The sequence below is a fragment of the Parambassis ranga genome, chromosome 1, assembly GCF_900634625.1.
Source record: "Parambassis ranga chromosome 1, fParRan2.1, whole genome shotgun sequence".
In the NCBI taxonomy this organism is placed as follows: Eukaryota; Metazoa; Chordata; class Actinopteri; family Ambassidae; genus Parambassis; species Parambassis ranga.
Genome location: NC_041022.1, coordinates 17,636,961 through 17,660,119, shown reverse-complemented (window position 1 = coordinate 17,660,119; position 23,159 = coordinate 17,636,961). Strand labels below are relative to the sequence as shown.

Genomic DNA, 23,159 nt, shown 5'->3' with positions numbered 1-23,159 from the left:
TTTAAACACTATCAGGCAAAAAGTAGAAAGAAAAATACAACTGCTGCTGGCAGGTCCCTTTATTATATCTTAGGGTTGGATTAGATAAAGTATCCAGGGTATTTCTGACAGAGCTACTTCTCTGGGTTTAACCCTGTGTGTTCAACTGTCACTGCATCTGGGAGCCAGCTGCTGATCTCTGTATACAATGTGTGTGTGAGTGTGTGAGTGTGTTTAAGTCTGATTGGGGTCACTAGAGGGTCTGTCTCACTCAATACACAGCTGATTGAATAAACTCGGAGATCACAAAAGTTAAAACAGGCAGCGCTCAAGAAATTGGAGATATGTAAATTTTAAAAGTGAGTTGTTCACTCTGGATGACAAAAGTTAGTCATGAAGAGATACACATAAACTGTGTTTCAGAAAGATCATAGAAAGTTTATATATGATCAATGCAGGTTTGTGACAAACTGTTGCTCGTCCTGAGCACTGTGTGTAACAAAGGCAAAAAATTGGAGAGAGGAAAAGTAAATTGTTCTCTTTTTTGTTGCTACAAATGGTTTATTGGATAAGGAAGATTACAAATCTGATCCTTCTGTAACCCTCACCCATCTGATCATAGAGGCCAACTATTTCAAAAATAGATTACCACATGGAAAATATTAGCAACACATGAAAGGGAAAAAAAAAATAATACAAATGATGCAAAAGTAATCAAATACCAATACTGAAACTACATGCACAACACTGTAAGAAAGAGAAACATGACAATGTTAGGACAGAATAAACAGAAAATGGTTCTTAAGTTGTACAAAACATCTATGATGCTTATTTGTTTGTCATAACTTAAATATACTGGACTCTTTACGACAGATGAGAAAAAAAGCAGATGTGTCAAACAAGACACCATGGTGACTTTATGAGGACCAAGGCACTCCACCTTTACTTCAAATACTTACAGTACAGCCACTTGCAAACGTACAGTAACAAACATCTCATTTGTAGTTCAGACATGTTTCGATGTGGACTCTAGCAGATGCAGTGACTTTAAATTTGGACATCACAAATACTCAACATTCATTCCTGAATTTCAAAGCGCTGCTCAACAGCACTTTTCTTACAGATCTTTACGAGTCTTCTTGGTCGATTTTTACACAGTAATTTTCATAACCAGTCATCAGAATACATATTCAGTTAGTGAGAAACATCTACTGTAAAAACTTTTGCTCCTGTGTAATACCAGCCTCTTCTACTATATTTCATCAAGTTTAGTTAAATTAAGCACATACAATTAAAGAACTGTGGCAAGACTAAAAGCAACAGAGGCTAGTTTTAATGACTGATAGTTTAGCATTAAAGTGACACAGACAAAAGCCAGAGCATGGTTTTTGATAGAAGTGAGTGGTCCCCACATTCATCATCTTAATCATGTTCCCCTCTCTGTTTCATCTGAGACTCAGCCTTTATGCCTTCTCCAGTGACTTATAGTATTCTTTCAGCACAGCCCAGGCCTTCGGCGCCATGAAGCCATCAGGAGGGTTCTCTCCCTCTCGAGCCATCTTACGCATGCGTGTGCCTGAGATGAAGTCGTAATCTTGATGGCTGTAAGAGAGGGGGAAAAGATGCTTATCATCAGCACGGCCACTGTGAGCAAACATTCAGCTGCTGTAAGAAACCAGCCACTTTTCATTTCTGCCAACCCAAATACATATCACGTATATTGTCGACCATTTCTCACTGCTGGTAATTCCTCCATAATAACTCTGTGTGGCAGAAAGTGAGGTTAGTGCAGCTACAGATGCCTCGCGTTTGTACTACACTGGTTTCTGTCACCACAAACTGCCAAAATCTGAATTTATTTAAAGGACCACTGCATTTTAGAGGTCTCATTGGCAGACATGAAAGACAGTTTTCATGATTATGGTCCTATTAGTGTACAACCATCTGTCCCAGAAAGGACAAACCAAACACCGGTCCTCTCATCATTTACACTGAGGCTTTAAACCTGCATTTTTTTTGGCAAAGGAAAAACCAATGTTCAAATATTAGGGACACCATAGATCAGAAACAAGCACTCCAATGATTAAAGAAAAATGTATTCAAACAGCTTATTTACACACAACTGAGAAACATTAGAATTTATTTAAAGTCATATTTGCTCTACTATTATCAGCTTAGCATCGATTTTTCCGTCTGCCATTTGTTGCTCAGCAGGTAGTTGCAGTGAAAACAGCTGCTGAGACCAAAAAACTATAAGTGAACGGAACCAGCTGAATGTACTATAAAGCTCCATAAAACCAAGAGAAGCTGCCAGGTTTAGATTTGTCATTAGTCGTAACCTCTTTCTTGCCATCTTCTTGTCGTTAAAAAAGTAGTACTCAAATGTTTTACATGATAATACACATGTAACTTATAGATGGCTGGATGTCTGTTTCTCACAAAAAAAAGAAAGAAAAGAATAATTGGAGTAAATGGGTGAGGCAAGGCTGAACAGACACGAGTTCAGACAGGTATGACACAACATAAATAAAGTGTCTGTATAGAGGTGCAACCAGGTGGTGAATTCTCCTCGTCCAGACACTTATGTTTCTCTCCCTCCTTTTTGTGATCAATGGATTTTCACAGCATATTGAAATCACCTGGCTAAGAAACGATATGACTGTTTTTATATAAAGCACACAGCCAAAAGCAGTCCTCATCTCAGACCTGTGCCCAGCAGAGAACTGGCTCAAGTTCATCTTCACTATGTTTCTGTTCTGTTCTGTTTTTACTGTGAGGGATAATCAAGACAGTTTTAAACATCTTGTTACCGAACATTTACACTTATCTGCACGGAGCTTACATTCAGGGAGGCCATGCTGTCCAAGGAGTAAACGTTCTTAATTGTAATCACATGAAGGAGCACAGGAACCATTAAGAATCTGTGAAGAAGACCTAGCAGTTTCTTTGGCGAAAGGTAAAGAGACTTCAGGCGGATTCTCCAAAGATAAATTTCATGCAGCTAATAATCAGAAACAGCTTGCTGTGATCTGAGCCATTATGCTTTGGGTAAAGACTGAGCAGCATTGTGATTAAACTGAAGTTCTTTATTTCTTCCTAAATCTAGTAAAGACTGCACACTTGAGAACGGAATGCCACTCTAACATGCCCTTAAGGCCAATGTGGTGATTCTTCATGTACTGAATGTGCATTATTTAACTGTTACTTATTTAGTCTTTAGTTAAGAATCTAAACTTACATTTACTGGCATTGTTACACAATATAACCAAATTTAAACTACTTTAGTTTTAGATATACAATAAACAAACATTTCATCCAGGTGTGAGTGAGGTGACAGACCTCAAAGTTTCAAACATACATACAGCGGATAACAGTTCATAAAAAACTTTACAAGTAGCGAGTAACTTTGGTCACTTCCACCAGCACTGTGGACTGACTGCATCATGGAAAACAAAGCATATCTTCTGATTAGTCTGGCCAGATTTAGTCCTAACATTGCTGGCTGAATACTGGTGGGGGCTGCATGACTTTTTTTTTAGTCACCATATGTAGTGTCCACATATAAACTTTAATTCATGGCAGGTCTCTGTAATTCTGACCAACATCAAAGCTCTCACTAATCCACAAAACCTTTTAACTGTATAAGAAAAATAAACAATTGTTGTTATTCTTGGCTCAACATTTTACTGCAAATACAAAGAAAATGAATGAAAGCACTTTTTGTACACAAGACAGTCCTAATGAGTAATAAATTAATATATTTTTTGTTTAGGCTACTTGATCTAATTGGGCTGGTGTGGTCTAGCTTTACAAATAAGCATTTTAATGTAGTGTGAATAAGCATTTCCTGCACACCGACTCTGTATTCTGTCATAAATAAATCAGATACACAAAATATGTATAATAAATGCTTACTTTTTAGAGTCATAGAAGTCCATTGCTTTTTTGACCTTGTTGTAAGCAGCGACCTTGAACGGTACAATCTCAAGGGTGATGAGGCCTGGTGCCATAGTGAGGACTTTGGCTCCATGATTGGGCTCGTACAGGTCCTTTCCTGTCTCAGGGTGAGGCATGCCGGCAGGGTCACGACCCACAATGTAGAAATTGGCACCAGCCACCATTCGTGCTCTGCAATGCCACTGAACCTATAGACAAGGAGTAGAAAGAAAAAGCTATAGTAAAGGAAGAAACGATTTATGAACAAAACCAGTATGATACTGCAAGGCAATGATGACCTCAAGTTAACTGTAAAACAAATGTTTCATTTGCATACCGTGTTTTTGTAACAGTATTTCAAACCATCACTACCACCCACAACCATACCACTAGAACATGGTTAACAACAAAACATCACAGACCTATTTTAAATGTTAACGCAAAAAGTCATTCATTAGGTGTGTGCATTAACTAGTTATTATTTATCTTTGGATGCTTTTATACAGATTATATCGAGGTTGCTGAAATAGGCCTACCTCATTAGATCAGCCTCCAGAAATTGTTCCCGTCCGGGACATAAGCACCGAACCTCTTTTACTGTTTCTGATTATCTGTAATTGCTAAAGCTAAGCATTAATCCTTCAAGATTCCTAAGTACTGCTATTGCTTTTGTGCCCATGGAGTTTCAAGATTTACAATTTGTAGATTAGACTTACAAATCAAGTGGTTTCAGCTCACAGCTTTCATTGTGTTGGTAAGGATCATTCAGTAAAAGCTGTAGAGGAAGCTCTCTGTTATTTGAGTGCCATGCACAGCAAGGACATATGTAGTTTTTAATGGGCTAACAAAGGAAGAGCTATGGTACTAAGCCTGACTCCCTTCTATTCAGAATTACAATCTGAATAAATTCACTGACATCCACCAGCCTCCAATCTGCTCTCAATTCTGCACCATAGTTTTCTCATTATGGTAAGTGAATGATGAAAAGATTCCCAGCTGCACAGCTACGCTCTGTCACACGGTGAGGTTTGTGTATGGCACAGAAACACTGAATAGAGTGTCTCAAGACAATTGTAAATGCTCCGTCCTGCCATATATCACTTTTAAAAATGTGCAAAGTATGTGACAGCCCTCCTTACTGTGTGTATGTTGTTACTATTCAGTGTTACAAGACCATTTTTGCTCTCTGTCACTATTGAAGAAAAACATGACGCCTGTTTAAAGAAACCTCAGACATGCGACTGCAAATACAACATTCTTGACAATCATTACCTCAGTTGGCCCTGCATACATCATGGGTGAGGGAAAAATAGCAACAATGGTAGAATCTGGGTCCAGGACGCCCTCTTCCAGCACAGCAGCATGCTGCTTCATTCTCCATGGCAGTGGCACATCATCATCTTTGGTCCAGCCTCCCAAAGGGTGGAGCAGCAGAACAGGCCGACGGTACCCTCGCTCAATGAGACGCCTTTGGGTGTCCTGCATCAGCAGAGCGTGGCCGTTATGGACTGGGTTACGGAGCTGAAAAGCAAACACGGCATCTAAACAATAAGAAAAAAGGAAAGTTAAGTAAGCTAAGTGCCTAACCTCCAAGACCACCTAAAGCAAAGCAAGCAAAAGAATTTAGGCCATACCTGCGTTCATTTCTTTAAACTTCTGTTTGAGCTCAGTTGGTGTCAGTCGGTACTGGTCGAGTCCATCATTCCAATAAATCCTGTCCAGAACCTGCAGGTCTCCACCAACCAGCCAGTCCCCACTTTCCATCACCATCTAGAATAAGAGCCGCAACAATCATGACAAACATAACTAAGAGTTAAAACACTCACTATGGTCTTAAAAGCTTCACTGTGCTGAAACCAGGCCAAGGTGAATTCTTATAAAAACCCCAGAATTATTACCCTGTTGCAAAAGGGACACAGCAGCATAAATCAAAATCTCAGTGTGTTGTTAAACAGCCAACAAATCTCTTGTGTGCCTACCTTCCTGCATTTGGTCACAACTGCCATTTTAATTCCAATAACACAACAGAAACTAAAGCAGATTGTATTCCACAATAAAATTTGGTGATGAGCTCATGACCACAACAGAGAGAATTTTTCCCCTCATGAGATTCATCCAACAAAGTCACCAATGTCCTCAGGAGGATCCAGGCAGAACATTATTGTTTCAGGCAATATCTTTTGCCTGTGATACTGTGAGACGGTAACTAGAGTTACTGAAATCACTGGTCTGTGCCCTGTTATTGTGATACAAAGTGACACATTTCTGTAACAGTAAGTAACAGCTGCAGCATTTGGAATGAACTGAAATATGCCACATTTAACTCAATTTGATGATTGATAAAAAAGAAACAAAAAAAAAACATCTACATCATTTGTTTCAATGAAATGTAATTTATCAGATGAATACATTTATGAACAGACTGATTGAACACGCTATACAGACAAATCTAAAGATGATTGTCAGCAGCAGAGAGAATGATGCGATCAATAATCCCTTTGGCACCGTTCTAAGATGTTTTAGGGATAATGTTGCTTTTTGTTTTCCACACTCAGGTTCATCCAAATTCTCCACAGCTGGCCAGATAAAAGTCATGAAAGATCCACTGCAGTCTTATTCTTTGGACGGATCACCACCAGAAGAAAGGTCACAGCACATCTTCCAAGTGAACAAAAAATACAACATATGCAGGGGATAAACCCAGGGAGGAGGCATACACACACACACACACACACTCTGTTTAACCAAGAGACCCACAACTTCACATGTGAAAAGGGGCCTAGCAAAATAAACAGGCACTACACCACACCATAGCTTCCGGTGATAGGGGTTCCTGTCTGATTGACAGACAGGTAAACAGGAAAAAGTGGATTAACTACATGTTATGTGGAGGAGGTCATTTCTGGCTGGAAAGAGACGGAATAAAAATGTTGCCACTATCAGTGCAGAGATGTGTTGACAGACTGGCTCCGGTGCAAGGAGTTAAACATTCACTTAAGAATACATACACACACCATTTAATGAGTGAGACCTTAATCAGAGCAGGCTGAACACACACGTTGGGTTAGAGCTGATAAAATATGACAGTTGTGGAAATACAGAGGATGCAGTGTGTTTTTAAAGCCAGCACTGAGGCATCAGGTGTTGACACTCATGATTCAAAGTAACTATGGATGAGACTTGAAGCTTCTAACACATCTTAAAACAAGCTGCCATGTCCGATTTTAACATACCGTAAACACTATGAGACAAAAACATATCCAGTAAAATTTAAAAATGACTGCCAACTGTGCTGTGCTCAGACCGCTGCCGTTTGCTGCTCTGAATTTTTAGCAGCAGGGTTTAAATTGAGCCAGAGAGGTTTACGTACGTCTGACCCCAGGGAGAGAAATCACTAGAAAGCATGCTGCTTTATTATTAGTTTTGACTTGGTCCTTTGCCAAAATACAACTGTTTGACCAACTGTACTAATCCTGAAAATAACGTGAGTACAAAATTGGACAGACATGCAACTTTTAGAGGTGACATTGCACTACTGGTTCACTCACTATCACTATCAGTAACACAGTTCCATTATTTTCCAGCAACAAGCCAATGCCACTTTCTGCAGGGTGTGCAGGATCATTTCAGGACATTATCTCTCCAGAGAGTCTACCTGAGTCCCACAGCAGTCAATAGGAGACAGATGGAAACAATTCTCGGATATATTTGGAGAAGGATTGGGTGAGCGGAAAGGTGGAAGCTGGCAGTTGAGCAGTGCAATCTCAAACACATTTTGGTGTAGGCCGAGTGAGAGACTCTGCATCCAAATATAACACCTGCAAAACGAGGGTGGACCAAAAAGATCAAGTGATTACACTTGGCGCTCTGACAGACTGTGAGAAAGGCTTCACTCCTCCACCAGTTCACTCTTTCCATAAGCAATGTGAAAAGGCCAGATGGGATCTGGGTTCTATCAGTGCTAAATCCAGGGAGGCAGTTTGCTTTCACATGCAGAGTGTTTATCACATAGCACTCAGAGACAGACAGTCTGGAGCTCCACAGACGCTGTTCTGTATATTGGGCAATGGAAGTCATCTATACATTGATCATTGATTTTCAGAGTATTTTTTACTTGAATGATCCCAAAGAAATCTTGAAAATATCAGATTTGTGGAAAATGTAATTATTATTAATGTATTAACATATTGTATTCCAACTGTCCCTGCCAGATGACTATGACCAGTTACTTGTCTACAAATATTTTATAAATCACCACATACAGTTTTGCCATTTGTGCAATCCATTGTTGTCTGACCTTTCTTGGTACTGAAGTGTATTTGTATTTGTGTGATAGTATTTATTAAATATGCAGCAATGGTGATGTCTTAATAAGAAGTGAAACCATCACCTGTCATCACCAAGTCATCGACTTTTTTTTACCCCTGTGAAAACAACAGTGTTGATCACTTCCTGACTATAGAAGAAAGTTTCAAGATACATTCTGAGAACTGCATTGAACATCAAGAATTACATTTTAAATCAATTCTGGCTGCAATTGTAATGAGCATTGCTTTTCACCTGTCTCCTCCGGCATTCAGGACACAGTAGATAGAGTTACTGAAAACACTGGCCTGTGCAATATTACTGTGATAGAAAGTGACAATTTCCATGAGACCAAGAAGCACATATCCAGAACTGACAAAAGAACTTTTAGAAGGTAATGAATTAAACTGGAAAGATAAAAAAAAAAAATTTTTCCTTTCATGTCACCGATTTCATTGAAATGTAATTTATCATGCGAGTACTCTTTGATATCTACACTTTAAAAACAGGCTGGTTTGACGATTAACAAAAATATGAATGTTGCCGAATGTCTATGTGATGTGACCAATAATTACTTGATTCTGCTATAATGTTTTCAAGACCATGGTGGACCATGATTTCCTTTCTACATGCTTAATTAATCCAACCTGTCTCCTGGTGGCTTGATAAGAGTCGTGAAAGATGCCTAACGGTCAAATTCTTTGAAGAGATCAACACCATAGAGAATATAAAATTAATTTTCCTAACATGATGAGTGGAAAATAAAATGTCAACACATGTGCACATGGACTGTATTTAAAATGTGGGGACAAGGTCACATATTCAGCAACTATAGCTTCTAGTGAAGGAATAAAATCATGTGTTGACAGGAAAAACTGTAAAGAATGCATTCAGACACTGACCTTGATGTAGGGGTGGTCTTTGCAGGTGGTGCCCCACTGCCGGGCGCAGCGCTCCTCCTTCCGGTGTTCATAAAACTCAGGGTTACGAAGAATGGCAACTCGTCTTCCCTCGTAGACCAGGGCCATGGCTGTTACGCCATCCAAGCGCTCTTTATCAGCAGTTGACACTGGCAACACCACCGGCACTGAAAGGTTGATAACACCACCTGTGGGACAAAAAAGAAAATACAACTGATTATATATCAGCTGTCTATCTCTAAGATTAAAGAACACTGAAAAACATGTTTAATATGTAGTTTTAGCAGGCCTACGGTGACAACTAAACTGCAAATGACAGCACTAAGTCATAATTGCTACTGTCCACACTCAGAGAAATCTGGCAAGGCTACATGTAGTCAGAAACATTAAGTGTGCTGTGTATAGACAAAGTATTCAGACTCTGTGAACAAAAAGTAAAAACTTAAATCAGCACCTATTATCAAGTATATAAACCCAAAACCCATGGTTCTTCCTGACTATTTATCACACTTTGCCATTAATTTAAAAAAAATTAACATAAAAATGAGTGAAACAAATCTTAATTCTACTCCAAATATTTGAATGCTAAAAACACATAGGACCCATGTGCACTGCGCTGAGACGGTAAAATGAGATATCACACAAATGGCAGGTTAAAACCTTCAAAGATTAGGTATATTTAACAAAACAGCTCAACCATTCCTGTGAAGTATCATGTTGTACGCCTTAAGGCTAAATGCGGAACATACAGCTAAACCACAGGCTACAGTGAGTCTTCAAGCCTGCAATTTTAGAGGCACAAGGAAAGCATCTTGCTCTATGCTGGAGCTTGACCCCTTCTCATTTGATGATTTGATCTGTGTAGTGACAGGGCTCTTTTGGTGCATTCAGTTTGCCAACCAGGTTGATGAAAACGTTGAGACCAGCACGCTTTTCACATCACATCAGATCAAATCCAGTGCTGACAGGAGGGGATGCCGACTGATGCTGCCCCCACCTCCCCCTGGACGCCCTTATGGTCCCCTCTGTCACAGTATAAAGCTTACAGCTGGTTCCAATAAAATGCACACATAGTAATGCCAAATGTCTGAATGAGTGAGACACAATCTTATATTTGGATTTCTGTTTATTTTTGCTCACTTCTTGATTAGCGAAACGTGCAGTTTTAGCATTGCAGTGTGCAATCAATCCCTTGAAGGAAGTGAAAATGGACAAATGGCGGTGTGTAATGTCAATCAATACAAAAGCTTCTTCCTCTCCCTGAGAATGAACAAGAAGTAAGTCATGACTTTGTTCTAGAGTGTAAGGTTTTGATGGTTTTATCCTTCACTTGTCATGAATACCTGCCAAAATCAGAAAATTAAACACAGGCTGTGTAAACTTTCACTGAATTATATGTATATGTTTCATTTAAGTGTGTGTATTCTACTAAATATTTGGCCATGCAACATGGAACTGAGGTTTAAGCAGGCACGTGTGCAATAAAGCGATTTTTCTTGGAATGTTAAACAGTACTTGAGAAATTGCTGCAATTACAGCAAAATATTTTATGCACCATATAATGGCAGAAAATGGAGGCATTTCCAGCTGCTGGGTGCAAATAGAAGTGTTACCAAATATTATCGTTTTTAAAATGCTTGTGAGAATGTAGGTAGTAACCACCAGAAGGTTCAGCACATATGTACACTTTGTACACAACTGATGTACAAATGAAAGAAAATGCTCCCAAATTCTGAGATATCATTCCCCAAGAGAAGCTGTCTGCTATTCATTTATCAACTACTCCACTTAGTGCTTTTTTTACAATAAAATGTTGGGATTTTTTAACCTGTGAAAACAATGAGTAAATGAAACGTCATCTTACCATCCAACAGACAGTCAAAATGAAGACACTGCAAAAACTCTCTCTCTCTCATAAAGCCATTCAGTGGAGTGGCCCAGCCTTCAGCCAGCACCTGGACCCACTGCATGTCCACCTGTCAATTACATACAGTAGTAACATTTTTATCAACAACTCATCAGATAAACAGGATAAACAGTAAGTAAACATGTTTGACAGATGACAAATAGGTAATGACAGTGCAGTATATCATAAAAAGGAGTGGCAACGAATATTAAAAGTCATTGATTAAAGTTTTATCATATCACCTTCCCAATCTGTACAGATGGAAGAGTCTCCGCATCAGCCTTAGCCAGGTCCAGTTTATTCTCCTGAACATAGAGCTCTTTCACTTCATACGAAGCATCAACGGGGACAATATCCTGCACATATATATAATAAACATTACAATGTAAAGAGATCATTTCAAAAGATGGTAAAGACTGAGAAGAATCCTGACATAGGACAACTTAAGACATTCTTTGTAGGGTCAACGTCCACGCAAATATGATGCTTCCCTGCCCTCTAGTGGCCGGTTTAAAAATAGCACTTTGTAATACATCAAGTCTCAAGTAAAAGAATGGCGAGATGATACAGTGGATTTAAACAAAAAAACAAAAAAAAAACATTTCAACACAAGACTTTTTCCACCTCACCCTCTCCTGGAGCAGGTCAATAAGCTGCTGTATGCACTCATTCACACTGCAAAAATCAGTCTTCAGCACCAGCTCTGGAGCCTCTGGCTTCTCATACTCTGAGTCAATGCCAGTGAAACCTGAAGAAACAAAAAGAGTTTAATGCATTCATGTCACAATGCTGCAGCTATTCATCAGTTTACTTAATGGCTTTGTAAGCAATAACAAAATAAATGGTGCACAAATATAAGAAGCTGAGCAGAGTAAAGAAACAATAAAAGACAAGACAGAGCCTATTGCTAAAGGGGTGAATTAAAAGACTGATTTATGAGAATAAAACCAATATGTTAGAGACAATACTGGACTTTGAATGTGTGGACTTGGCTAAATTATTATGATTTTATATATATATATATATATATACAAATAATAAAGGTTCGATGATAAATGTGTATAAGACACAACAATATATGTGTCTAATAATAACAATATAAGCTGCAACAATATGTGAAAACAAGTCTTTCCTTTAAAGGTGATGTATCACTTTGACTTGCTTTTTCAGTGTACTTTAAAATGATAATCCTACATAAAAGCAGCATTGAGGAAATTAGTGTGCTACTTACACATGACACTGCAGAACTACTGGGTAGCTGAAATCTTTTAAACTACCCAGCAGATTGTGCAAAAGATATCAGAAGCACCAATCTGTTTATCTAATGCAAAGGTTTCTGTATACAGGACAGCGAATTCAAGCATTGTACATCCACATAGACTGCCGATAAGAAAAAGGTTACTCCAAACATTTATTCTACCTCTTATCTCCCCTGCTCTGGCCTTCTTGTAAAGTCCCTTCACATCCCTCTGTTCACAAACATCCAAGGGGGCGTCAACAAAAACTTCAAAGAAGGGAAGCCCTGCAGCCTCGTGGATCTTCCTGGCATTGAGGCGATCCTTAAAGACAACATCAAAAACAAAATAGTAAAATAATTGTTATTGTTAAGGCTCATAACGCTGCTCAGATTTGGCCTTTACCAGCAGACAGACCAGACGGCACAACTTCCAAACTACGTAATTGTTGGGGCTAGCATCATTAATTTCAGTGGTAGCAATGATGACAGATACAATACAATACAATGGGACAACAGTGGCGCAGTGGTATAGCAGGGTTGTCTAGTAACCGGAAGGTAGCCTGTGGCGCGCCTTGCTAGTCATTGTATGACACTGCTTGGCAGCAGCCGTAAAGAATTTCTCTGGGATTAATACAGTATCTAATAATGTGACTGTTGCATTTCAGGGAACATTTATATGTGCTTCTATAAAGTTGGTAAAGTAAGCATTTACAGTGTGAGCCAAGTTTACATAATCCATGTCTCTCTTATTCATCCAGTCACTCACCCTGCTGTAGGGAGAGATGAAACTGGCAATGCAGACCAACCCTGCATCAGCAAAAAGCCGGGCCACCTCAGCAATGCGTCTAATGTTCTCTTCCCGGTCCTCTGGGCTAAAACCCAGGTTCTTGTTAAGACCCTGACGGATGTTGTCACCATCCAGGGTATAGCAGGGGATACCATGACACACAAGGTACTCCTCCAAAGCCATGCTCACAGTGGTCTTTCCAGCACCAGACAAACCTTAACACAGGGGAAATGTTTGTTATAAGCAGAATTACAATATGACAATATCTACTATGTTTATTAAAGCTACACTGACATGTCTTGCAGTGAAGTTTTGTAACTTACCAGTCAGCCACACGGTGCATCCTCTGAATCCTCCTCTTGTGCCCACAACCTGTCCACGCTTGTTTCGGCTTACATGATGAGCTTGATAGGTGACATTAGTTGCACGTTGCATTCCCTAAAACGAGACAGATGCTAATTCCATTCAAGCAAAATAAGTTTATGAAAACAAAGCAAGTCTTCAAAATGTCAGTTCAATGTGTCTGTATTCAAGCTTGTACGTCCTGTTTTGGTGCGTGTTGGTGCAGGTGAGGCTTGTGATAGTATGTGCAGTGTACATATGTTTAGCATCAACATACTGCACAGTGAAGCCTATGATGGTTTAAAGCCCTGGTGGTGCAGAGTTAGCCAACAAAGCATTTGGACTATAAATAGCGTTTCCCAGTATTTTAATACTTTTCTGACAAGGTTACTGAAACCATGAAGGATGGTGTTATCACTTAGTAGACGCCGTGGAAATGATAACATAAACGTTAGGAGTTAACTCATTCAGCCAACACACCGATAGCAGCCTCAGAGCTAGCTTTGTCGTACAGCGTACTAGCTAACCGTAAGAAAGCTAATTAACTAGCTGTCTGGTTAGCCTGTTACGTACTTAGCTGCTAATTGGTTTGTAAAGCAGGACGGAAAATAATGAAGCGTTGTGTTTAATTAACACAACTAGGCAAGAGATAACTCACCCAGCTCTCGGCAGCGTTGCCCAGTTTCTGCTTCTTGTTCGAGTTAGCATTGATCTCCATGGCTGGCAGCTGTCAGATGCTAATACCACCGGCTACCTTTGCAGTATGCAAACACAAGGCGACAAGCCGACTGGCTCGGTGTTCACAAATACGAGTAACTCTTAACGGTTTTTTTGGCCACAGGATTTGACCGGTAAATGGAGGCGCCCGTAGCCGTGGAGCCTGGCTGGCACAAGAAACGGGAAGAGCTTCCCCCAGTAGTGATGTGTTGCTCGTGAACGATTCGTTCGATATGAACGAATCTTTTATATGAATCGGGGTAACGAGTCCCCTCAGTGAGTGATTCGTTCTTTCGCTACATGGCAGGCAGCCGCATAAAGCTCAGTTGGCAGGACAGGAAACAGATATGATTCGTTCCTGAGTCGCGGTAGCCCCCGGATCTTCGTTCTGTTGTCACGTGACGGCCAAGCCACTCAGGCTGTGTGCCAATTGGCCAGCAGCAAATGATCAGCAAAGGAACTTGCGACTCGTTCACAGATCGTTCATACGAATCGTTCATACGAATCGTTCATACGAATCGTTCCGGATTGCTCATTTGTCACGCGAGAGCTGAAGCTCAGCTGCGGGGCTGTGGACTCAGAAACAAACAAGGAAATGAATGTCTGATATCTGACGCTCCTCAATTTGTCACGTGACACCAGGCAAACGCTATGTATTCATGAAATTATAATTAATGGTCTTTGCTTGTTGTTGATGTGTAGTGTTATTGTGTATATAATGTAAAGTGTGTTTGTAAATAAATGCTTTCTAAAATGACATCATGTTTTGTGTTATACTCTGCCATTAAATAATAAATATAATAGTACATTATCCAGTCATGAAATCATATGTAACCAAGGCTGCTCAGGCTGCACGGATCAGAGCTGTAGATTCGTTCTCCTCCTCGTTCATTTGTCACGTGATAGGCTGCTCAGGCTGCACGGATCAGAGCTGTAGATTCGTTCTCGCTCATCGTTCATTTGTCACGTGATAGGCTGCTCAGGCTGCACGGATCAGAGCTGTAGATTCGTTCTCCTCCTCGTTCTCGTTCATCGTTCATTTGTCACGTGATAGGCTGCTCAGGCTGCACGGATCAGAGCTGTAGATTCGTTCTCCTCCTCGTTCTCGTTCATCGTTCATTTGTCACGTGACAAGCTCCACAGGCTGCACAGATTCGTTCTCGTTCACAGCTCATGTGTGTGTGAAGCAGTACACTCTCGTTCATTTGTCACGTGACAGCTACCTAGTCACTGTGGCACTGTTAAACAACACTGGCAGGGAGGATGCAGGACAGAAGTCACTGTACCGTGGTGTGTATTTGCCCTCTTATGTTTTCACATGCTTTGAATTGCTTGTGGTAGTTATACTTATTATACTTTGTCCCATATCAATGCGCGGCACTATACTACAGAGGGACACGGCGCCACCGGCTGTAAAAATGAACGAAATGAACGAAATGACTCACAATAAGATTCGTTCACGTGAGGGTTCGAGAGTAACTGATTTGAGTCAGTAAGAAGAGTCGAACCTCCCAACACTATCCCCCAGCAGCCACGTCACCGACGGGGAGGTGACGCATTTCCTTGTGTGGGCTGAGGTTCGTGCAGGAACTGATCTGAAGTCAGATTTCAATCCGCGTTGTCATCTGGCTCAGTGGTCATGTCAGTGACTCAACTGATCTGCAATCTGCAGGGGTAAAAATAACAATAATAATAATAATAAAAAAACAACTCTCTTCAATCATTTGGAATATTTGTAAAATATAAAGTAGCCGTTTGCTGCAGAAATGACCGAATGTCTTATTATGGGAATTATACTTTACAAAATATTTGTAAATCCAATCATAATGCTTAAAATACAGTACTCCTTAAGTATATAATTACTCACATAAAATACCAATAACTGTTCAAGATGTGAACCCATCTAAAATCAGAGGGCGACGCTGATTACAGGGCACTGAATTAGAGGCGCTGTGAGGCAGGAGCAGGCTGGGTACAGAGGCTGCATGGATCTTGAGCATCAGGGAGGAGCGCTCCCTCCTCAAAAGCGAGCAGGCAGCATCGTGCGCTGTAGCAGTCCAGCCAGAGAGGAGCAGCGAGCAGACAAGGCGCAGCATCGGGGATTCAGGGAACTGCAACTCCAGGAAGAGGTGCTACAGGAGGCCCGAGCAAGCCAGGTAGGATGCTGTGCAACATGTGAATCTGCATGGAGACTGCTGCTCCTCTCATGTGTTTAATGTGTTTATTGCTGGCCTTAATACGTGATGTTTCATAGGATGGTAAAGATGAGCTGAATTTGATTCCTAATAACATTCAACTTTTCATCAGTACTGATACAGCAGCACAGGCCAACAGATGGGCAATCTAGTAAACATCTTTGATTGGCCATTTGCTGCTTAGAGGTTATGTATTTGTATAGATGTATAGATGAATGTATGAAGTTTTCAGGGGGTGCTAATGCCTGAGCATTAGACTGCGTGTATGGGATGATGAAACATCAGGTGACACAGTCATAAAGAGGCAAAGCTGCAGCCAAACTAAGAAACATACACAGCCAGTGTGGCTGTGTATGTTTCTGATTCAGTAATTCCATTTTAATAATTCACTTGCCAGTTTCTAACTGCTCTGGCAGACACATGCTTAATTATAGAGAATGCAATAACCTGTTGCCCCACCCATATAGCCTCATGTGGAACCCAGTGTTTAACACTGTGTGTGGGGGCCAGGGTGCTTCTACACCCCGAAAGTAAACTTCAAACCCGGCTGGGCCACATATCACATGTGACAGACTGCCGCCTTGTAATACAAGGGAAGTATGGGAGGCACCCAGTCCTGACCCTGACATTACCGCCAGGGTCCACCCCACGTGTGGTTTCATGGAACCCAAAACAGCAGGCTAGGGGTGGGTCCATGCAGTGAGGCTATTTTTTTTATTTCAACTATATGAAATGGATGGAGTCTTTTTTTCAGAACTATAGCAAATATATTTGAAATTTCTTCGTTTCTGTGAATTTACAGTAGTATCAGGATCCAAGACAATATATTCACATTGTTACTATTATTGTCATGCCATGTTGGCAGATACTGAAACTAAAGCGGTGTTGTCCTTGTAGAGTTTTTACAAACTTACCACTGTAACATTATTCTGAAACAATAATGTTAGTTTAGTAGTTAACAATTCATGTTTAGACGGTTTTTGCTTAGATTAAACATACTTTATTCCTGCAATACGGTTGATCAATAGCATGCATTTGGTGTCCATCTTTACATTCTGAAATAATTTTTATCTTATCTTTGTTAAAAAAAGGTTAATACTAACAATAATTGCAGCGAATATAATATGTATTAACCACATGTGCAAGTGCTTCTACTTCTGTTACCGTAATGTTCTTTTACCCATGTGAGATCTGTAATACAGGACACAGTATGTCATTGAATGGAGTGTCTCACTCTGAGTTTGTTGGCATTCTTTAAAGATAGAGCACAAAACTAAACCAAAACCAAAACATGCTGCACTCCTGAACCGAACAAGGAGAGTGTGGGCTTGTTTCACAGTGTGTACATCGTTTAACATGAAATCAGCTCCTCGGTTCTTAGAGGGCAGGGCCACCTCAGATCTGACTTATTTTTAACCCCCTCTTTGATGAAGACAGTTGACATGATAGAAAGAGGATAATAAGTAGACAGCAACAGTAGCATGTTATTATGAAAGCCCCAAAATGGAGTCCAAACCCATGGTTCCCGTGGAGTAAAATACAGCCTTCAAGGCAACTTGACTTTCTTGAAATAGCTTGGGTGAGCGAAAGCAGCCAAGTTATCCATTACGGCGTGTGACCATGTGGAATAGGTTTTTCTGCCAGTTTTCCATCACCACCCATCCCTTTAGAGTGCTCACTGCTCTGGCTGGTGGGAAAATACTGTGTACTGTACACTAGGGAGGAGGGGACTGGACAACTGGTCTAATGGAGGCACTCTGCTGGCCTCCCATGTACAGTGCATCTCACAGTGAAATAAATAAATACCATAAAACAGTCAGAAAATCAGAAAAGCCTTTACAACCCAAGCATGGTGACTTCTCCTTAATGTTCTTGACAGAATCATTAACTAACCACAAGGATGTAACCAAATCTCACTAATTACATGAGGCACATGGCATCAAAAATGACTTATTGTGTTATTGATCTGATCTGCTATCTTGGCCTTTATTAACAAACAGCTTAATGTCTGTTCTGTCCTGTCATCTAGCTGTTACATAATTATTCATCAGAGCCCCTTCTGCTCTATTCCTTTCTTCTCAGTAATAATATTTTCCCAAACATTGATTTTGAAGAAACTGATACTTTCAGCCATCCTCTATTTCTATCCCATCTTGTATCCTGCTGCTACCTTTCTCTCCAAGTAAACACAGCTCTCTGTATGTATCCCACATGACATTTATTGTGATGCATTTCAGTGCTTGTAGCAATATCCTCCAATCCATTAATGGAGCTGTTAAGGGGACTAAAGGCCTTTTAGATGTGAAAGAACAAAAATGGTCATTGTTATTGTGCGCTCTCAAGTCATTAACAGAGTAGAATAGTTCACTAGGAAACATTTCACTACTTCATTTCCAACTCTGTTTGTCTTCTGGGCATCATTAAGACTTCCAGCTTCAAACAGTCAATTGACAGATTTAAAGGTGATGTCTGTCCATTAATGCAGGTGAAGTGACCATAGCAACAATATTAAAAAACAGACTTTGAACATTCAGAAATAAGTCTGGCTTAACATCCAAACAGAAAAATGTCTGAGTGGTTTGGGGGATGTCCAGGGAAAGGAAAATATAACTCACAGCGTTCAAACCCATCTAGAAAACCCTGTTATAAACTGAAGATTATCTTTCCAGTCTAAACTGGGCATTTGCATCAATAAAACCTCCACCTGCCTAAATTTAGAAAGAAAGGCAACAAAAGTAAATCCATAATGCAGCCGAGCATTACATGCCTACTTATGTGCTCTTGTGTGATTGTGTTTCAACATGTTCTTTTCTCTCTCAGCAGCTAAACAGCTTCATTCAGGAGAAGCGGTGCCTGTGAATGGACAGTGCAGCCACCCATGGCATCACAGGAGCTTGTGGATACAAGAGACTCTGCCACTCATAACCTGAACCCAGGAATGGAAGGTGGTGCAGTGCCCGGCAGCGGTAAAACTTGCCCTGTCCACATTCCTGGTGGGGAGGACACAAAAAGGGCCTTCCGGAAAGGCATAGGGAGGCACAATGATTATGTCAAGATCTCTGTGCCGGACTCCAAGGTCAATCTTCTTCCCACAGAGTGGTGGAAAACTGCACTTGCTGTCTTCTATGCTGGGTTTAACTTGGTCCTGACAACAGTTGTCATCACTGTTGTCCATGAGAGGGTCCCACCCAAAGAAAGCAGCCCACCTCTTCCTGATAAATTTTTTGACTACATTGATAGGGTGAAGTGGGCATTTACAGTAACAGAGATCAATGGCATGGTGCTGCTCGTCATTTGGACGATCCAGTTGTTCTTCTTTAGATACAAGTAAGTCCATTGATTCTGTTCATTGCACCTTGTGTTCTTTGGTAAGGTGTTCTGTTGGATTGTACTTGCATAACTAAGAGATTACCACATCATTTATTAGTGACCATTTCACTGTCTATGTGCAGGTCAATAGCCTGCAGACGCTTCTTCTTCCTCATTGGCACCTTGTACCTGTACCGCTGTGTCACCATGTACATCACCACTTTGCCTGTACCTGGCATGCATATGACTTGTGCTCCTAAGGTAAGCAGGATGCATACATATGTGTAATCTCATGCACTCTCCTGGACCTGTTTTACACAAGAGAAGAGAAGCTGCTGCAAAAAGCTTTACTGCCTCACTGACAGTGAGGTGCATTTGATTTAACACGCATGCTCTTAGCAGTTCTTTGATGGGTTAGTGCAGAAGGATCAGAGGACATACTGTGCGTCCAGATGCATTCTTTCAGCTTCTTACTGCTTATCCAGTGTTGATAAATTGTTTCCTTTTCTTTATCAGCTTCATGGAGACTCCCATGCAAAACTCCAGCGAATTCTGCAGCTTATTTCTGGCGGTGGACTTTCCATTACTAACTCCCATCTCTTGTGTGGAGACTTCCTCTACAGCGGGCACACAGTTATGCTCACCCTCACCTATCTGTTCATCAAGGAGTGTGAGTACTAAAAGCAATGCTTGTTTGTTTGCTTGAGTGGAATAATTTATGGGATTTTTGCCTGAATAATACATGAATGATATTGTGTGTTTTCATTCGCCACAGCTATAGCCCACATTATTATATCTTACAGCAACACATAGACCTTTCAGAGGCTATATCTCTAAGTATAAATAGTGTGAGTGTTTGCGTCCAAAATGACAAAGAAAAATATGTTGTCGTTCATTTCTTCATCTCCATGTTTCAACCTTTCACCACAGTGAATATATGGAAAAAACGACCATAATGGATGCTGAATACTGAACTGCAGACCTGTCTTACTTTCCCTTTCTTTGTAGACTCACCGCGGTCATTTTGGTGGTACCATCTGATGTGCTGGCTGCTGAGTGCAGTGGGTGTGGTGTGCATCTTGGTGGCACATGAGCACTACAGCGTGGATGTGGTTGTGGCCTATTTTATCACCTCCCGTCTGTTCTGGTGGTACCACACCATGGCCAACTTACAGGTCTGAACACAGAGTAGAAACACTGGGTGGATGTTTTGTGGAGCATGTTTGTGAATGAAAGCTTGCAGTGATGTAAGCTCCCCTCTCATTGAGCCTTGTTGAATAATTATATGGACCATTTTGTTCTGCAGTTTACCACAAGAGTATTAGCTGGCCATTTATATTCATTATATAATAATTATAATATATATTTTTAGACTCTGGATGTAATTCCCTGTCACTGTTTTGATAGGTAAGCACCCCCTCTACTGGGCAAACTGTGAAGTACTGCAAATGCTCAATTGGCTTGTAGCTTAAATGAAAAGAACATTTAGCACAAAGATGACTGGTGGTATAAAAGGCAGAAAAATCCCTGGATGTTGGCACATCAGTCCTCCAAATCCCCCAATCTATGGTTATTACAGGTGCTTGTCTGTAAATTTTACAAAACTCAAAGTCCATGTTGGTGGACTTTACTCTAGGCAAACATTAGACACCCCCTGAATTGTCTAAATAATATGGCCTTATCTTACTATATTTAGTAGGCAAAATGCTATTGATTAGAGCAGACTAGCCCTTTAAGAGGGTGGGCTTAAAGAGACAGGAGCTACATTATAGCCTTTCAATGTTTTTGCAGCAATATACAGTATGGGGGTCAATAATGTGTTTAAAGAATCACTTTCATTTTCTTGACAGACTCTGAAATGCTCACCCAACAACTACCTCACCAACACCTGGTGGAACCCACTGTTCAACTTCTTGGAGAGGAACGTCCAAACCTCAGTGCCATGCACCTACAGCTGGCCCATCACTTGGCCTCCTGCCTGCCTTAAGAACCCCTGCAAGAAGTACTCCATGGTACAGAGCACACGAGAGGAGTGACCCTGATGCTTTAAAATCCACAAAAGTGTGATTTACCTGTTCATTCTGTCATATCTGCTGTACTGGCACATTGATACCAAATGCATACATATGGAAGAAACATACGTGCAAGGATCATGTCAACATCTGTTTTTTGCCACTGTGATTTATTTATGAAAGAACATCCTGTAAGTCGTGTTTTAGTACATGATACTTGTGTGTGCTACCTGTAAATTTCACACTTTGAATGGACATTTGTGTAGCGCAAACACACAGCATTAGCGAGACTTGAGTTTGAATTTGCTTCCATAAATATTCCATTCTTTTCTTCTCTGTCATTTTTTTCTCTGTGTGTTAAGTGTTCTCAAGTCACAAGGTGCCTTAGAGTGTTAACTGTATGTAGGTTTACCAAAGCTGCCATTATGAGTCTTATTTCCTGTTATTATTATTCTTATTATTGGTATTATTGTTATTGATTTTATATTCATTTTAGTAATCATATATCCTTATATTCCAGCTGTAGTCTCAAAAAATGTATTATTGTATTAAAATCTAATCATGATCTTAAATGTGTTGCTTGATTTAATTGTTTAATTAAAGTACTTTATGTTAAAAACTGAAATACTTACTATAATTAAAAATCATAGCCACTTGTAAAAGCAGTAATGTGAGCCATGATTACATTTAACCCTGTAACCAGTGTAACAAGGATTAAATACTGAATATGGTTTGTCCTTTGAGTAAGAACATATACATAATTTAAATATATTCATAATGTGTAGATACATAAAAACACTGTAGTACAACATTTAGACCTATTTAACCCCCAGAGACCCAAATATTGGAAACTAAACAAAAAAGAAAGATGTCATAGGAGGCCTTTGATGCATCAGTGATTTTTGGGGAAATGTTGTTGTTGTTGCCCAACAATGTGGTGATATCATTCACTTTGTAAAACACATGTAAAGACCAGCAAGAGTTCATTTGTCGTCACTGCTTATAAAGCCTAATAATAGTCTATATATCTGTAAACTTAATAATATTATTAATAATCACACCAAAATGCTAATCATACAAATATTTTTATAAATGATGATGATTTGTCATGAAAACATGTAAAATTATTGATTCGCTGAAATCGGACATTATTTACAAATTCTGGAAAACTGAATGAAAACTTTTGCCATGTTTAGAGCCTCATTCAGTTATGATACTCCCAAACTTCTTTTCCTCTGACAAGAGAGCTGGACATTGCACCTGCTGCAAATTATTATCGTGCTATGAGGCCTCACACACCCACCTCCCTGAACATCGATCTATCTATAAAAAGGTAATATATCCTTTAATCTGACAGGAACTTATCATGTAATCACTAATGTAATAAAAACACTGCATTGGGATCTTAACTCAACAGAGAACAACAGAGAAGACATTTAAAACTTATGAATGATCAGAAACAGACAGGATAAAATCTGCTGCCATTTTGACCCAACGTTGTAAAAACAGATGTA

At 40.1% G+C, this 23,159-nt stretch overlaps 2 protein-coding genes across 2 annotated transcripts; one reads left to right on the top strand and one right to left on the bottom strand.

The window, feature by feature from the left end:
* Positions 1-511: 511 nt before the first annotated feature.
* Positions 512-14,399, bottom strand: papss1 (3'-phosphoadenosine 5'-phosphosulfate synthase 1). The gene is made up of 12 exons (XM_028414901.1): positions 14,071-14,399; positions 13,394-13,508; positions 13,050-13,285; positions 12,467-12,605; positions 11,676-11,794; positions 11,289-11,402; positions 11,005-11,116; positions 9,123-9,328; positions 5,550-5,685; positions 5,188-5,456; positions 3,895-4,124; positions 512-1,581 (listed from the first exon to the last, which is right to left on the bottom strand). Exons 1-12 carry the CDS (start codon positions 14,128-14,130, stop codon positions 1,443-1,445), a joined length of 1,875 nt encoding a protein of 624 aa, XP_028270702.1. The 5' UTR covers positions 14,131-14,399; the 3' UTR covers positions 512-1,442.
* Positions 14,400-15,361: 962 nt separating this feature from the next.
* sgms2a (sphingomyelin synthase 2a) lies at positions 15,362-22,061 on the top strand. Its single transcript, XM_028409596.1, has 7 exons — positions 15,362-15,419; positions 16,062-16,285; positions 19,145-19,651; positions 19,777-19,894; positions 20,150-20,303; positions 20,642-20,808; positions 21,484-22,061. Exons 3-7 carry the CDS (start codon positions 19,203-19,205, stop codon positions 21,667-21,669), a joined length of 1,074 nt encoding a protein of 357 aa, XP_028265397.1. The 5' UTR covers positions 15,362-15,419; positions 16,062-16,285; positions 19,145-19,202; the 3' UTR covers positions 21,670-22,061.
* Positions 22,062-23,159: the final 1,098 nt, after the last annotated feature.